This window comes from Corvus hawaiiensis, chromosome 5 (genome assembly GCF_020740725.1).
Source record: "Corvus hawaiiensis isolate bCorHaw1 chromosome 5, bCorHaw1.pri.cur, whole genome shotgun sequence".
Taxonomy (NCBI): domain Eukaryota; kingdom Metazoa; phylum Chordata; class Aves; order Passeriformes; family Corvidae; genus Corvus; species Corvus hawaiiensis.
Window position 1 is genome coordinate 10,669,779 of NC_063217.1, and position 18,129 is coordinate 10,687,907.

General features: G+C 45.1%; 1 protein-coding gene across 1 annotated transcript; it reads right to left on the reverse strand.

The window, feature by feature from the left end:
* Nucleotides 1-7,712: 7,712 nt before the first annotated feature.
* LOC125326097 lies at nt 7,713-16,027 on the reverse strand. Its single transcript, XM_048303917.1, has 5 exons — nt 16,010-16,027; nt 15,698-15,871; nt 15,169-15,517; nt 14,749-14,925; nt 7,713-9,473 (listed from the first exon to the last, which is right to left on the reverse strand). The coding sequence occupies exons 1-4, from the start codon at nt 16,025-16,027 to the stop codon at nt 14,783-14,785; spliced, it is 684 nt and encodes a 227-aa protein (XP_048159874.1). The 3' UTR covers nt 7,713-9,473; nt 14,749-14,782.
* Nucleotides 16,028-18,129: the final 2,102 nt, after the last annotated feature.

Sequence of the window (18,129 nt, forward strand, 5' to 3'; positions counted from 1 at the left end):
GGAACACCTGGATGCAGGGCCTTCCTACATGACACCTGTGTATCTGGGAATTTATCTTTAATCTAGGATAGTCACCTATTTTTTTGTGAATTAATTTCAGAGTAATCTCTGTTTGGTCCAGACCCAGGGAGTGTTAGGAAAAAAAAATTAAGATCTTTATTTGAATGAAACAAATACTGTGGAAATGTTCTCCTTTTCCTTTTCTGAACAGCCAATAAAGACAGAAACACCTCTAAAAATAACTTGGAAAAAAACCCCAAACCTAGGTGAGGAAAAAAAAGAAAAACAAAAATAAAACCTCTGCTTTGGGATAAAGCTAAAGCAGGGAAGAGACAGATTCCTGAAGTAGAATTATTGGGAAGATCCTCCTTCAACAGGGCTCTGTGAGGATACCCTCTCCCCGCATCTGTGTTCTCCTGTAAAGATGATCATCATTTTACTGGGGGGCGAGGGAAAGCGATCGAATAAAGAGTCCCCGGCGGGTGGAGACCCGGTTGCTCCTCACCCCGGCGGGGCTGTGGGGCTGCCCGGACGGGTGGCCCTGGGGCGGGGGGTGCCCGGCTGGCCGAGGGGCGCTGGGGACTCATCGAATTCACCTCCCAGCTGCGAACAGAAGCTGCTTTGGGTGGACAGAAATTTAGCCCCCTGTCTTCCAGCCCTCCCCGCCTCTTCGCTGGCGGCCCGGCTGCGCTGGTCCCGTTTTCACAACAGGGCGGCCCGGGCTCTGCTCCGCAAAGGCGTCGGGAAAGGTGCGAGCCCCGCACTGCTGCTTCCTAAGGGAGGCCGTGAAACATGGGCTCCCGGCCCGAGAGGGTCTGGCAAAACGAAGCGAACTTGAAAAACAGGTTTATCTCAAAAAGTAAAATAATCAGAGTAATAAAGAGATAAAACAGACCAAAACGGATTAAATTAAAGAAAGGAAAGAAAAAGAGAAAGAGAAAGAGAAAGAGAAAGAGAAAGAGAAAGAGAAAGAGAAAGAGAAAGAAAGAAAGAAAGGAGGGGAAGAGAAAGGAGAAAGGAGAGGAGAGGAGAGGAGAGGAGAGGAGAGGAGAGGAGAGGAGAGGAGAGGAGAGGAGAGGAGAGGAGAGGAGAGGAGAGGAGAGGAGAGGAGAGGAGAGGAGAGGAGAGGAGAGGAGAGGAGAGGAGAGGAGAGGAGAGGAGAGGAGAGGAGAGGAGAGGAGATGAAAAAGAAAAGAAAAGAAAAGAAAAGAAAAGAAAAGAAAAGAAAAGAAAAGAAAAGAAAAGAAAAGAAAAGAAAAGAAAAGAAAAGAAAAGAAAAGAAAAGAAAAGAAAAGAAAAGAAAAGAAAAGAAAAGAAAAAAGAAAAGAAAAGAAAAGAAAAGAAAAAAGAAAAGAAAAGAAAAGAAAAGAAAAGAAAAGAAAAGAAAAGAAAAGAAAAGAAAAGAAAAGAAAAGAGAAAAGATATCCTTTCATCTGTCTATGCTTATTCTCAGGAGTGCAAAGGGGCGCCGGGCGCATCCTGCCGAATCCCCAGTGCCATTGGAGGAGCGAGGGGGAGCCGCAGGCGCTCCGGGGCCTGTTAGGGGACCACACTGTCAGGGGGATCTTCGGAATCTGCCCTGCCCTCCCAGGGGACGGTAGCTCCCCTCGTGGGGGAAGGACACGACACGTCGGGACACAACCGTGGGGATCCCTGCTCTCCCATCGGAGCTGACCCCAAGCCTGGGGACGGGACTGCAGGAGCTGCGGAACCTGCGGCTGCCGAACCGGCCCGGACCCACGGGGCGGAGACAGACCCGGGGGGCATTGGAGACGGGCTGAGCATCAGCCTGGAGCCGTGGGGCCGTGGGGCCGTGCGAGGCTCTGCGTCGTCCCCTTGCCCCCGGCCGGCCCCTCCAGCGTGGCATCGGCACTTTCCCACCCTTCCCCTCCCTCCCGGCCCGTACCGCAGCTTCTTCGGCTTCCTTAAATTAACCCACAAAGGCGATCTCTCGCCCAAAAGTAGGACACAAGAATTTTGTCATTGGCTGTAAAACACCGAAAAGCCTCTTTATTATGAACAACTTAGTTCCTATCCGGGGTGAGGGGCAACCTTGCCGCCCCTCTTTGACGCCAAATTTCATCCCTCTGCGCAGCCCCTTCCCCCCAGCCTCGCCCTCGGGGCCAAGGAAATGAGACCCGGCGGTACACTGCCTTCCAGGGCATGGTTTACCCAGCCTCGGAGCTCCGCACGGCGTGGGGCTCCCGAGGGGCCGAGACCCTTTCCCATCTCCCTCCCGCTTCCCCAGGGATAAGCGGCGCACCCCGGCCGAGCCCTGTGTGCCCGTCCCGGCTCTCGGCCCCGGGGCGGCTCTGCGGGCAGGAGGAGGCCGAGCAGGGCTGAGGAATAACCCCTGCTTCTCGAGAGAAATGCAGCATCTGAAGAGCTGCACGTCTGGATCGCACACCCGCACGCCCCGGGGGCCCCGTCCGGGACGCGGAGACACCGGGACAGGCCCCCAGGGCATCTGCTCTCGCTTCTCATTTGGTAACACACGCTGCAACCTGGCAAGTGCTGCCTGCTGCAGCATTTCCTACAGACGCCGTGCAGACGTTCGCCCTAATTACCATGTGAAAACTTCGACAAAATTATCTCTCGCAGTAAAACTGAAAATTGGCAAATCCAGCAGTTTTAGTACTGAGGAATTTTTCTCTCCCAAGTAAAGACTAAAGAAAACCTCAAGTGTCACCACGTTGTTGGTCTACCTAATGAAGCAAAGGCAGGAGAACTTGTGCTTTCCTGTCAGTGCTGCAAGATGCAGGACCTAGAGTTGGAGAGACCCCATGGAGTCGGGGGAAACTCAGTGGAGGCAATGCTGGATGTGAACACCCTCCTTGAAGTTAAGCACTAGCCTCCTCTTTGCAACGGGAGGGCAGGAAGGAGGGACAGCATCTCCCCGTCAATGATTAAGTGGCGAGCAAAGGGCAGAAACAGTTTCTGTGTTTCTTAGAGGCCAAACATTGCCGTAAAGAACTACATAAGTAGCTTTACAATCTGCCTTGCACAGCGACCATGGGTGGGCGGTGGGATTTTTTTCTGTTTATTTGCCTTCGGACTACTAAAAAAAAAATATCAAGGAATAAACAAACCATGCAAATGACATTTTGTTGGGGGAAATAACAGTAGGTGGTTAGGATGACATTATAAATGTACTGAATATCTCTTGTTGCATGTTCTTGTGATTTTAATACCAAACCGAGACTTGTTTTGTTTATATGAAACAAACGTAATTGCTAGAGACTAATAACTGATGTATTTCTTTTGACTTAACAAGATTTTGCTTGTGTTAAAAATGTATGTTCAAGACAAGTAGATAGCAAAATAGAGTTGATCTAAAAATCTCTTTGTCTCTTTCAAGGTACAGAAACTGGAAATACATTGTTTGAACATACCAATGAAAACAGAGTTGGTCTTTCCACGGAGGAGATCAGGAAAAAAAAAGTCACAATAAATGATAGAAATAAACAGTATGAAACAGGTATAACAGTCAAACTCTTCAAAGGACATTTAAGTGTCCTTCTGAGAAAAGATTCAATCACACAGAAAAAAAGGGGTGAAACTGGAAGGGGGTGGTAGTCGCATCTTGGGGTGATAGAATAATTTTGACAAGTGTCAAGACTTAAAGACAATGCTCAGGGAAAAACCAGGAGAAGATCTGCAATTTCAGCACCAGAAAAAGAGCATTCCCAGTACGAGGAACAGCTAAGTCACCGCGAGGTAATGGATAGGTTTTAAAAGTGCCTGAAGATGGTGCTGTTTAGATGGCAGAAGGAAGGGCTGGGACAGTTGCAGTAAAGAGATATACTATGAAACAAATAAATAAATAATAAATGGTTCACCTAAAGTTCTGTAACTCTCCAGCAGATTACTCCAACAGCAGTTCCAAAATCTAAGCAGGGGAGATTCATTGAGAAAAGGCTTAACAAGCAACTCAGTTCTTGAGTAATTTTACTGTGATAAAACAGTTTCTGGTGAGTGAAATTTCAGTCCCTGATATTTATCAGCAGATCCCACTCTCCCACTCCAGCACAGCCAAGGTCCTTCTGCTCCCCTACCAACACCCCACCCTGAGTATAGTTTTTAAAAACCTGTGCCTGTGCATTAACCATTCTAAGGAAAAGAGAAGTGGAAGGGAAATACTCATGGCTGACTTTTAAGCAACAGATGGTGAAGGAATTTAAAATGGAATTTCCCACCATGTACAAGCTTTAATGTTATTAAACTTGATTTTAATGTGACTGCAAAGTGATCTGTTACAGTTTATGACAGTCAATTCTACTGTCTTTTCCAGACGGGAAACCAGATTTTTTTCTGATGGTATTTATAAGGTAATTTTTTAAAGGACACCAGGAACTGGACTCGCAGATTCGAAAAGAAACTCCCTGACATATGTAAGACACTTCTCTGCAGTTAGCAATAAATAATCTGAGGGGAAAGCAAGTTTTCTGGCAAAATACAGCTCTTGCAAAATTTATGCTTTGCCTTCAATTGCACAACATTTTTTAACACCATATGCCAATCTGAGAATCTCAAGCATAGTAATTAACTCCAAGCTTTTGGAACACTTCGTAAGGCCTGGATTAATCCCAACTGTATTATCTGGTGTCAGTTACTGAGTTGGAGAAGCAGCACAGGAGTTACCAGCCAGTGAATTGTGCAATAATGACCAGATGTCATATGCCATTCCTCTATGTATATTCTACCTATAACTGATGCTAGATCCAGTTAAGGGAAAAGCCATGTTTTCTCCTTGTGCAAAGCAGAGCACCCTGCATTTTTGTGTAAAGCAATGTCTCCCATTTGTCAAGCTTTAAGTCAATCCCCTGCTGAGCCATTGTACTGAAATACATGTTGCTTTTTAAATTTTTAAATTTACTTCTTCCCAACGAAAATATTATTCTAGAGCTATCTAATGACCAGCCATAGGACCTTAACAACTTGTTGGACTAAAGTCTTGAGTGGAAGCACAATCTTGGCATGGACGAAGGCATAGGAAGCCTTTCCTACAGTCTGTTGCTCTCGCTGGTGCTCCCTCACTGCAGCAGCTTTCACTTTGTCCCTCCCATCAAAGTGTCTGGTCTTGAATAATGAAGTCCCCAGAGCTGGGTCAGCAGTCTACATTACTCTTGCAGTAAAATCTCCGTTTCAGAGTTGTCAAGAGGACCTCATTGTCTTCTGCTCATTTCATTATCTTTTTTACTTTTGCCCCAGAAGGAAGTTGAAGCTGGCCTGAGTGTCACTGGAAGGACAGAAAATGCAACTGAATTGCTCTATGATAGTTGTTTTTTTATTGCTCCATAGCAGGAGAATGAGCTCTCCTCCAAGGGCTCTTCTGACCACAGGGCTTACATTCAGCAGACAGAATCAAATCCAGTGGGAATAGGTTTGGTGAATCACTTTGCTTTTTTAGCTTGTCCTCTGGGGGAAAAAAACCAACAAAACAACACGAGAAACCCACAAAACTAGACAGTAATGATGCCATTTGTCTCATAGTCTTTGCAGGTGGGAACCAGTTGCCAGAGCAATGTGTCTGGTATCACTTGAGCCACGTAGCATTAAAAGGTCCTGCTCCGGCACCATGTGAGTCTCCCAAAAGTGCTGGGTCATAATTGAAGTCCTGCATAAATATCTTGGATGACTTTGGGAATATCAAAACACACTAAGTAGCTACCTTTAAACAACCTAACAATGTTCTGGACATGTCACCATGAACTCTCCTCACAGTCAGTGCAGGGTATTAGGCACTGCTAGGGCACAGTGCCTCTGATAAACGTGTCCTGTGCATGAGACAGACTGTGTGCTATGCTCATAAGTTTCTGTGCACATTAGGGTGTCTAGTCTGTAAGTGACTAAATTATAGATTATTTCCACTACAAATAACCCAGGTTCTCTTTTTCTGTTTTATATAACAATAAACGTGGAAGTGGTGCTGGTGGACCCAGAACATATGTGTTTCTCATTCTCCAAAAGCTTCACAGATTGTGGCTGGGAAGGAGAAAATAACTTTTCCAAAATGTAGTGAGAAAACTTCCTAGGGGGAAAAAAAAACCTAAGAAGGAACACAAACTCTGTCTTTCAAAAGAAGAACCTTGACAAGGTTGTCTCTATAGAGCAGCTTGTTCTGTGTTGTGTGAGGTTCCATTTCAGTCCCAAAGCTAGGTACCCAGCAGGACTAAGTCCCATATCAGAAACAAGGGGGCCTAAATTAAGACAACAGTAAAAGAGGGAAACACATGAAGCTCAATTTTCAGGCAGTGGAGGAACAAAGCAAGCTAAATATTTACTAGACCAAGGTGAGAGGTTGTCTTAGGTAGGGTCAGAACTTGACCACAGGATTGCCCTGATTTTACAAATTACTTGTCTCCATCTTTGTAGAGACACATGGATTTGGCAATTTACTGTGCAGGATATTTTTTCAGCTAGATGTGAAACTTGAGGCAGGCTTTATGGATAATTCTGTAGGGTTTTGCTTGTTTGTTTGGGATTCTTTTGTTGTTGTTAGGGTTCTTTCCACTTTTTATTTCCTTCTTTTTATTCTTTTTTCTGTTTTTTAAATTAGACAAAAAGTCTGTGTGGCTCATGAAAAAAATCAACACTTGGAAACTGTTCTTTGAGTTCAGTTAATAACTGCTAAATCATTTTCAAAGCAGGTCTGCTCCCTATTTTTTTTCCATTTCCAAATATAAAATGTGTCACTATTTTGTCTTGTGTGTTAAGATGTTAGATCAATATCTGAATAATTAAATGCAGCAGGACAATGAACAGTCTAATTAGCCTTGAGGTTTTCAGAGTATTGGCTATTAAAACTAAGTAGGAAAATTGGCTTGCTCTGAAGCCTCTTATTTATAATTTGCGACTTGGCAGAAGTACAGATCTAAGTTTAGTGTACATTTGGATTGTGCAATACAGAACTGCTAGAAGAAAATCTTAATCCACCTGGACCTCAGCAGTGGTTTTTGTCTGAGATGGGTTAGCTGCACTATGCTCTCATAACACCTGCGAGCATCTCAAGGGGTTCTGCGGCACCAGAACTGTTTTGGAGCTGTTTTACACCACAGATCTCATCTGTGCTTCACTTTGAATAAGCTTTTAGTGAGGGAAATGAGAAAAACACACCCATCAGGCCGTGTTGAGAGCATTTTGCAGAAGTCTGTGCTTGGTCAGGGGAGGGATGTAGCCCTGAGGTTCACTGGGGAAAGGTCCTTTTGGTCTGCAGTTACACCAAATCCTGCCCTGGTGTTTAAGAAATTAAAAGGTATCTACACATCATGTCTCCAGTCAAGGGTTAGTGAAGATGTTCCTCTGTGTCATCTTATTTTCGCTTATGCTTTGCTTACTTTAATTGCACCTTCTGGTAAATACAGGCACACATTCTGAAAGAAGATTAAAAGAGGAAACTAAAGCAGGAGGGAGAGAAATATTTTAAACTCTTTTAAAATTAGTGCAGAGTCACCAGACACTTTTCTTATTGACTTAATTTACACAAGGAAAAGATGCAAAATGCTGATTCCTGCTAGCAAAAATACTTTCCCATGCATTGGCTCACAAGTGTACTGTTTCATACCGAGGAAGTCTGGCTAAATGTGCACATGGAAGAAACATCAGATAAGACTGCAGAATAGAAATAAGTCCAAAACAAAGAACATGTGGCCTATGGTCAAAATTTCTACCTTTAAATAGGTCAGATCCAGAGATTCCAGCTCAAGAAAAGGCACAGTTTTATAATTTATTTCCTCAGATTTCATCCAGATTCAAACTACTCTTGTCAAATGGAGCCCATATAAACTTACATACCAGTTAAAAATTTCTGCAGATTCAGACTCTGTGAAAGGCAGCCTTAAGATTTTATGATTCTTTTCTTAATCACCCTGATTGTGGTAGAATTTTTAATCATCTGCATCTACATACCCTGATTAATTTCTGAATAGATACAATCTTTGGGATTTATTAGTGTTCACAAAATTAGTAGTAGTAAACTAATCTGGAATATTAATCTGTATTTAAATTTAAACTAAAGAATCTATAAATCCTTGTTAGCTGTCAGAAAGGCTCCCAAAGCTCTCTAAATACTGAATGTTACTTAGAATCAGCAAGATGCAAATACTGTTAAAATCCTCATTAATCATTCCCATACATCATTAGATTTGGTCCTTACAGAAAGACATTCAGATTCCCCAGACTCAAATTTCTCAAGAATAACCTGCACTTTAATTTGTACCTCATAAGGCTAAGGTATCTTTTCTTTGAGTCAGATCTCAGTGGATTTGGGTTTGGGGTTTTTTTTGTTTTGATTTTAAACTGGCGTTAGTAGATATATGAAAAGGGAAAACTTGTGTGTAGGAACACTTGGAATTGCAGCACAAGAAAGAAAGCAACAACCCAGCATCAGGCAAAAAGATGCTGGAAAGGGAAAGGGTTATTCCAGCCAAACAAGATAAAAGCAACCAGAAAATGAAGAAATAAACATGGGTTTCTTTTCAACCTGCATCTAGAAGTTAGGTGTTTGGTTTAATGTCAATGTCCTCTACAGCGATTTTGGCAGCACTTGCAGCAGTGATCATCCCTGCCAAGAAGGGATGCACAGAGCGGGAGATAGATGACCCTCTACAGGTGTCCCTCTTGCCCCTCTGCATGGCAAAAGTCAAGCTAAATCTATTAGACCTGACATCTGACTTCTGTCTGGCTCTTGCCCTGAGTGGGGACCATGGGGCACTGGAATGATGTGTTTGCTGCTGTGGAGAGCCACCTTGTTAACACACGCATCCTCCATCCCAGCAAACCCTGTGGAGACTTGGTGTGGAGACCTGGAGGTGTTCAGGCCTTTGTCCTGACAGCCAAAAGGTACTGATAAGATGTTGCTGAGTCTGTCTATCATGACTGTTAAATGTTCACTCATGAAGGCAAAATCTGTGCTTAGTGTCTCAGCAATTGCAAGCAGCTGGTGGGCATTTTTCCCTCTTGCTAAATGTAAGAGGACAGCTCCTCAGGCCTGATCAAGCCTGTGGTGACCCATCTGGGCTGCCAAGGGGATTGAATCTGCCTCACCCTAAGCAAGGAGCAAGGCAGGGTCAGGCAAGCTCTGCCAAAGGTGGAGGCAGAGCACATCATGTTTCAGCAGCTCTGAGAAACACGGCAGAGTGTTTTACCTGCTGACAGCTCCAGAGAGGAGGGATGCAAAAAGACCCCAAACCCCTGCTGCAGAGGGCTGCCAAAAGCCCCAAGTGCTGGCGTCGTTCCAGCTGCTTCGCCTCTGCTGTTTTCCCTGCTGAACTGTGCAGGCAGTGAGAGGGTAGATGAGAATGACGGAAAGACTTCTTATGTCAACTGATTTCCCCCTTTGACAAGGTAGATGTATTCCACACATTTTCTGCGTGGGGTCATTCAGATCTGTGAGGAAGCACCGTTTCAGATCACCTGGTATAAGCTTCTGAAAAGTTCCTCTTGTGCACCTCGAAAGCGCAGTTGGTGTGAACCTGAAAAGTAGATATTTGAAAAAAGTGGCTCTGGGATATAAGGGATGTAGGTGTCAACCCTTCAACCCCAACTTATCAAATGTTCTTCTCCTTTACTGCATGGAAGCCTTACTTAAGCACAAGCTTGTTAGCTTATTTAATAAGTACATGTGTGTTATGGAGTCGATGATCTGCAGAAAATATTCCAGCTTTTGGACCCAAGGGCAAAATCCTTCTTTCCAATCTGTACAGACGATCTTTATGCTGATACTTTGCTCTTCCTAAGGGATTTCCCGTACTGAGGGAAAGAGAAATATCAGAGCTCAAATCCACCAGGTGTATCTGAAAGGAGAAACCTGCTTTGTTGTCCTCCTCATTGCGCCCCTCAGCAAGAGGCAAAATGCAAAACAGAAAATGCAGTAGAAAATATGATTGATAGTGCAAATATTTAATAAACTGACTGTTCTTTACTAAGTCTGGTGGCTTTTTGCAATGAGATGATAGTTCCATTAGCATTAACAGACTTCACAACTCAATAAAGGAATGGAGATACTTCTCAAACACTTATCTTAGGCATTTTCTGTGAGAAAGCAACATTTGAAAAGGTTTCCTTTCCACTCTTTAGATGTTTGTGATCTTGGATCACCCCTCTAGTTTCTCTTCCTTTTTTTTTTCACCAAGTGTAGTCATTTCCAATAAGGTTCATGAAGGGTTTCTGCTTTTGAAGGTCCCAAATGGCTTAAATCACTCCTAGCACAAACGCACTCTCTATTGTGGAAACTGAAACCTGCCACACCATAAGGTGATCTGTATATTAGAACCAGATATCCCTTCGCATCTGTATTTCCAAGCAGCTAAGCGGTATGTTTTGAGTTAACCTGCTTTTAGAGTGGCTCATCAGATAGAGATATAGCTATAAATACTGCTAAAGGGCTGGTGTTTGCCAGACTTTTGCAAGGATGCTGGCAGGGGAGAGGAGGAAGTGTAGGCAAGAGGTATCTCTCCTCTGCAAAACACGTATCACCTACACAAACTACCACACCTGCACACCATGATGACAGGGCGCCACTTCTTCCCACTATCTAAGGAAAATGTGGTCCCTTGCCAGATGAACAACAGGGTTTTGGGGGCTTCAGGTTGGACCCCTGCTGGCTCATCACCATCCCCACTATCCCAGTGTGCTTGCTAAAGAGACCAGTCCCACCTCCAGCTGAGTGTTGACTGCATCTTCTCTGAAGAGCTGCCCTTCATCCCTCTGCACCGTGGTATGTGTTGTCATGGAGAACCAAGACATTTTCTCCAAGACAGACTGTTGGAAGGGCCATGCAAGGTGATTCACCTGACTTTTCCTATATGATGGTCACCCCATGAACGTGTGGGCAATGTTGGCTAGACATGCTCTATATTTAAGAGGGGCATAGGATGAAACGGTTAAACACAGAAGTCTCCATTTATTTTGATTAGTCCCCTCCAGCAGATGTGGGAGGAGAATTTTGCATGAGAGAGGGACATAAAAGGGGCATTGACACCTCTTCCCACTTAGTATGGCAGACAACTAAGCTGTACCTTCAGCTCTCCTCACCCACTTCTCCAGTACTGTCTTCATTTAAATCAAGACTAACTTCCTCTGGGCAAGATACGCATTTACAAAGTGTGATATGGAAATTTTCTTGCAGCAAGGCCACTTATTGCTCCAATTTCAGTTAACTGCAGTGTAGATTTTATTATTCATAGCCAGAGGCTTGTGTAAATTTCTGGGTTGACTTCTCATGTCCTGGCAAGGGCAGAATGTGAGCTGCGGTGCTCAGGTTTCATAATGAATTACTGTGGGAACTGGCTCGCGCCATCCTAACACAACTCCAGGAGTTTGGGAAGTCAAAGGGGAGTCTTATGAGAAGGAGCTGATATGGTTGGGTTTCCTGCCGAGCCCCACTGAGATCCTGGGGAAGATAGCACTTCCCAGTGCTGCTCGACAAGAGAAAGCAAACAGAGCTTTACCACCGAGTTCACTCAGTGCTTGACCCAGCCTTCCTACTGCTTCAGGGTTTTCTAGGACTAATCAGAATGGATAACAAAATAATTCAGAACAAGAAAGTGAATGCATTTGGGGTTTCCATGGATTTACATTAGGATCTGAGTTCATTACAATATTAATTTTGACTAGGTCCAATCCTTTCTAAAGGCATTTCAACACTATTTTCATGCTGGATGAAAATGTAATTTTTGTATACCATAATAAACATATTCATATGTATGTAACTGTATATTTCTCCAGATATGTATCTCCATAAATGTTGGAGCATTGCAAAACCATTCATAATCTATTACAGAACCTTTTGAAAAATACATTCATCCCCAGATTTTAATGACTCACATAAACGCTAACTACTCATGGATTTCTATAAAGATTATTTCTGGACTGACTCAAAAATTTATGGGTTTACATTTGTATATGTATCATTGGTGAAGGAATTTTTGTTTGGGAGGGAATATGTATGCTTTACTCAAATATGATTTAGAGAAGCATAATTTTCACATGACAACGGAAAACACTTTCCTTGATCTAATGGCAGTTTTAAAGGTTGAATAGTTGTCCTCTTTTATGATGAATAACTCAAAAGTCAGTGGAGAGGAGATGCTTTCTGTTTTCTATCTCTGCAGAGGACACTTGCTTCTTATTAATATAAATCATAAATACAGGTAATTTTTAAAATATAATAGTTTCATGTAATTTTCACAAGTTTTCTTGAACATTAGAGTATCCCCATGGTATATACACGATTTGAAATATTTTACTATCAAGGTGGAAAAGCTAGTATGATTTTTACTCCAATGTTAATAATATTTGGGGGCTAACTTTGATCCATGCATCAATTTTCCTTTTACACAACTGTAAAAGTACAAAGGATGTTTTGTAGTGTAAGTTCTTAATACTTTCTTTGATTGAAATTGGCTCAGTCCTGGAATTAATCTAAAACTCCTGAGTCAATCAGATTTAAGAAGGTATGAGTTTTTATGAAATTCACTAAGCTCCAACAGTTTTTGAAGCTTGATCTAAGAATCCAATCTATCAACACATGTGGATGTTCATTACAGTCCTTTACAATGTTTAATGGTCTGCTAAAATCATTCAAGATTGGATGAAGGAAAGGGAACAGCATTTTAATTTTTACTTCAGAATCCTCAGCTTCAAGTTTTGGTAGAAAATCTTCAGATTCAAACTGTAGATACACACAAACAAACTAAAGACTACCTTGTTAATAAAAAAATACTTTGATTTTTCCCTTATGTTGCATAACACAAAAATCAAATGTTATTTCAAAATTGAGAGTTATATTCTCTTGTGACAGTGCAAGTTTTGTTTTTTTAGTTCCCTAGATCTTTTTATTTAGGAAAAAAAATGAATTGTGTGCAGTGCTTCATTTCAGGAAACCTTAATTTTCTGGGGGAAAATTATTCCAAAATTCTTACTTGGTAATAGGTTAATGTTCTGAAAAGCTTTGAAAAGTCAGGGTTTTTTTTACAGTGTCTCTGTATTTTCCAACGTGATTGTTAACAGAACAAAATATCCATAGTTTGGCCTGGTAAGGATCTCTTTCCATAATGCTCTTTTGTCTGTATAACAATAATAAAAGCTTTATTGGCACCTATTTCACATGACTTCCATAATTCTCCTGTGGCTGACCCTAACCAGTACCAATAAAACCATGCATTTTCTCACTGTACATTAAAAAAAAAAAAAAAAAAAAAGGTAAAAATTTTATAAGGAAATCTATGCCAAAGACCTTACTAGAAAAGTCACTTTAAAACTGGATTTTATTGTAATTGTATCTCATTTTCAGTAGGGACTACTTTTTTATTTTATGATATCATATAATTTGCTGGTGATTTATTTTCTCCCTCTCTCCCCATCTCCAGTCAAACAATTAAATATTTCTGAAAGAGCCCTGGAATTTTAACACAAGGGAATAGATATCCCCCAAAACCATCCTCGAACCATTTTCTTAGTTAATATGTTCAGGTACCCAAGGACATTCTCCAGTTCGATAATTTATCAGGGGTTAAAATAGCCCTCACTTTGCAAGAAGCCAGCTCTTAAGAGATGCTATTCATGCTGCCAGTTGTATGGCATCTCTAACGAGCAATAAATAGGCATCGCGGACACTCAGGACATGCCACAGGCTGGAAGTTTCCATCCAAAGCACTTAGTGACTATCTGTGAATAATGAACACATTCATGGGACACAGCATGGGTTGTGCAGCGTCCTTGAAAGGGGAAAAGTTCTCTTCCAGTATCCCTGATGGTGAAGAATGCAGCTGGATTAGGTTTATTAAGAAAGTACAGTGGAAAGAAAAACAATTTTCTCTGTTTCCCCGTCTTCAGGGACCCGTTAAAATTTACCGCAAATTCAGAAGGAATCCACAAAGTGTTGCTGCACTTAAGTGCTATTTAACTCACATTTGAGGGCTTTAGGGTTTTCTACATGCAAGAAAAAGTTTCCCACTGCCGTGTCCTCCTCCTTTGCCGCAGAGGCCACTCAAAATGGGGTATCCCCGTGAGATGCGCATGGGACCTCCATCCAGGCGGGGGGCTGGCAGGGACACCCCTCTGGAAAGTCCCCTCTGCTTGTCCCTGCGAGCCTCAGCGGGGCATAACCCACCACCCCTGGGTCCTGCTCGGCACCGGCCCCTTTTTGAGGACGGCAGAGCCGGAGCCGGGACCTGGCGAACTCTATAGGGATGAGACCCGCCCGGGGGGAGAATTTGGGTGGCTCCCCGGGAAGGTGAGCGGGCCCCCGCCTCCCGAAGGGAGCAGAGAGAGTGGAAGGTGTTACACAGAGGTTTAGAAGGGGTACAATCATCTTCTTGTTGATCAGTATTTCATGGGGGATGTTTGTTTGTTTATTTATTTTGTTGTTTTCTTGTTTTAGTATTGCTTTTAAGTAGGTATCCGAACCATCCCACCACCTCTGCTCCTCTGAGGGAGCTTTGGACCCGAAAAAGCAACACTGCTTTCTAGGAACAGGTTTTGCCTTTTGGTGGCTCCCGACTACTTACTGAAGGTGCTAATATAGTCATTATTTGTTTTATTTTTATACCTAAGCACCTAAAGAGAACATGGCTGAAACAGTATTTTTATTTATAAGTATACACATACATATATACATATATGTGTGTGTGTATGTGTACGCTTATGAATTATATATATATAAAAATATAAAAATATATATTTATATACATATAGATATATATATATATACATCAAGCAGAGGCAGATATTGGCCAATTCCCTTACCCCCAGCGATGCCGTCTCATCTCTTAGGAAGGTGTCAGCAACTGAGCGATCTGTTCAGCACCGCTTTTTTTTTGACACGGAGAAGGGAGCATGGTGCCCCTGCCCAAAGCCACCTCTGCCCGCAGCGCTGGGGGTCAATAGCCCCCGCAAAGGTCCGGGCTCCGAACGCTCGCGGCCCTTAAAAGCAAAGAGGAGCAGAGGTTAGGGGTGCGAGCGATAAAGGCTGCCTTTCATTTTGCTTCTACTCTACGACACACCGAGGCAGTGAAGGGAGAGCGAGGGGAGGCATCAAACACCAGCAAGGTAATTGCATTCACATTGCGGGAAGCCGTTCCGCTCCCTGCGGGAGGCGGCCGGGCAGCGGCGGGAGTGGCTGGCCCGCCAGCACCGTGACTCACTGAAGGCTCTTGTCACACTCACACACGCGTTTTCGGCCCCAAATATACCCTTCCGTCTGCCGATTCCCTACGGAGCCCGGCCCCAAATCTCCACTTCTTCCTGCCCTCTGCGTGGCAGCCGGCTGTCGAGCACACCCTGACAGAGGCTCAGGAGCCGTCGAAGATGGCGACGGGGGGATATCCCACGGGCATTCCACACCATGTGGCCGGCGGGCATCCCAGGCCGGGGTGGGCACGAACTGGAAGCCAGGACTGTTCGGCCGAAGAGACCCCGCCGGCAGCGGGCCGGGGCCACAGGCCGCGCCCGTCCCGCACCTCGCAGAGCCGCGCTGGACCTGGAAGTCTCCGACGCCTCGGAGAAAAACATGTACCTGGGAAAGAAACAGAGCCGAAGAGGGAAAAAATAAGGGGCCCCACCACCTGTAGTCTAAGCACGGTCTCAAGGCCAACTCTGTAGAAAACACGTGGTTTTTCTCCCTCCTGACCCACGGGAGGCATCAGGACCTGCCCATTCCCCTCCATTCCCCTGCCTGCAAAAAATAAAGATTTACCGTGGCGCAAAAAGGTGGCCGTGGAAGAGAAGGCTGTTGGGGAAGGAGAGGTTTCTCTTCGCCGCAATCACGCTGAATCCCGCCGGAGACGGCCCGGGAACTGCGGCACGTCCCCTGCCCGGCGCGGGGGTAGCCCGGGGTGATGGCAAAGCCCTCGGCACCCCTCCGTCCCCACTACCTCCGGGCAGGTGACTCCGAAAGGCGTTAAGGCAGGAGCCAAGGATGTCTTTCCAACATTAAATTACGAAAAATACCGTCACTGGGTGCTTTTCCTGCTTCCTGCCCTGATGGATGGCTGCAGGAGACACACGCCCTTTTTAGTCTCGTCATAATAGGCACTAAGAATATCAACCACGAAATGTTAGTAATGTCACTACAGCGATGCAAACAGTGTGTAAACGTAACTACGAGCTTAAAAAAAATCCCCAATAAACGCGGACATGCATGTACAAGTGTTGTGTTTGCAGGTATAGAATTGTACTCATCCTGGTTCTGTGTTTCAGGAATACATCTGAGATACTCGATTTTCACAAGCACAGTTCAGCATTACTGCACACCAAACAGTGTGTTATACTGAAGAAATCCGGAGAGGGGGAAAGCAAGAGCAAATTTACTCATGGTGATTTTATTAAACTATTTATAAGTAGAAAGCAAACAATATTAAGTAAGTTGCATGATCACACTGGAGGGACACGTCCTAAAATATGGGTAGGGGACACATAGATGTGCATATTGTATATATGAAATGCGGGCCGCATTTTTCTCTTTATTCCGGAAAGCACACATGTATTTTTTTAGTCTGCCAGTCAAATAGAGCTGACGGTTTACGTATGCATAAGAACTATCGGCCAAACTCATATTTCCTATGCAGGAACAAGCAGAATGCGCAGAGCATAAAAGTCGTATTTGTTAACGTCACTTCTGTGCAACAAGTGACAAATGCTCTGTCGCCCGGCTTACAATTCACTAGACTGCCCTCGGTCTCTGCCTAAGTAAGAGCGAAAGCCAAATGTGCCGCCGTATACTCCTGCTTTTCCAGAGCCCATTTCAGAGCTCCGACTGGTTACATCTTTCTGGAGCCGTTGGAAGCTGCATTATTCCCTTATCTTCGTTCTTCTTTTTTTTTTTTTTTTTTTTTTTTTTTTTTTTTTTTTTTTTAATTTTTCTTTCAAAAATAGGCCCTGACCTCAAAGGTCCCCACTGCTACTCCGGGAAAGGGAGCGAGACCGCTCCGTAGCCGGGAGGCCGGCTCCGCTCCCGGCTGCTCCCGTGCCCGGCCGGACACTCCCTCTGGGCAGCAACCCGCGTCCCGTTCCACAGAGGGAGGGGAGGCGGGGCTTGGGAAAGGGATACTTGTCCAGGAGTACCGCAAAGGGGAACAAGGAGGGATCCTCCGGCAAAGAAGAGGAGCAGAGGAGGAGGAGAGGATTGATCTGCAGATGAGCATCGCAGGGGCATCTGTGTACTCACCCAAACCTCCACGAGTCTCCGACGTGCACTCTGGACCGACTCGCCCCTCTACTAACCTGGCTCGCCCGGTCCCAAGGGAAAAGGCAGAGGGAACCCTACTGCTTCGGCGTCCCGCAGCGAGGGGGGCTTTTGTGGGGTTGCTGGGGTCCATGTCTCAAGGCGGGCTCCAGAGGGTTGCAAAAAGGGGGCGGGGAGAGGAAGACTTTGCAGCTTCCCACAGAAGGGAATTACAGTAAGAATAACGATAAAAAAGTCGGGCTGAAGAGGGGTAACGTCAGGAACCACGGGCTCGTTCCTGGAGGGGGCAGCGCACTGCTGCAGCCTGCCCGGCCGGGGCGGCGGGAGACAGGGAGTCCCGGACGGCTCCTTCTCCGATGAGCAGGGCTGGCTGTCTTTCTAAATAAACTATACAGACATCGTATGTGCATCTGTAAAAATATACCTGTATATGTATATACATATAGATAAAGGCAAATAAAACGGACCTCGGGAAACCCCTTAGAGGAGAGTCCTCTTCCCTTCCCTAGAAGGCACCCTCCCCTCCACCGGCGGGACACCCACTGCCTGCTCACGGGGGCAGTCGCCGCTCTGCCACTCTCCCAAAACCGACTCAAAGGCCTCAACCAGGGGGCTCCGGGCTGAGGACAACCTCACCGCTCCGCCGACAGCCCGCGGCGGCGGCGACCGGGCCCGCGGGGCAGGAGCCGGCTCTCTGGGCGGCGGAGGGCGCATCTCCTCCGTCCATCGCCGCCGCCGCCGCCACACGAAAGCGCTCGGCGGGGGGCGGGCGGGGGGTGATTATTATTAATGATATTAATGATATTAATGATATTAATATAGGCGCGATGTCCGCGGCGCCGATTGGCTGCCGGGGCTGCCCGCTGAGCCCGCTTCAGCCAATGGGAGGGCCGGGACGTGAGAGGCCAAGCCCCCCCGGCTGCGGCCCGTGTGCCGGGGCAGCC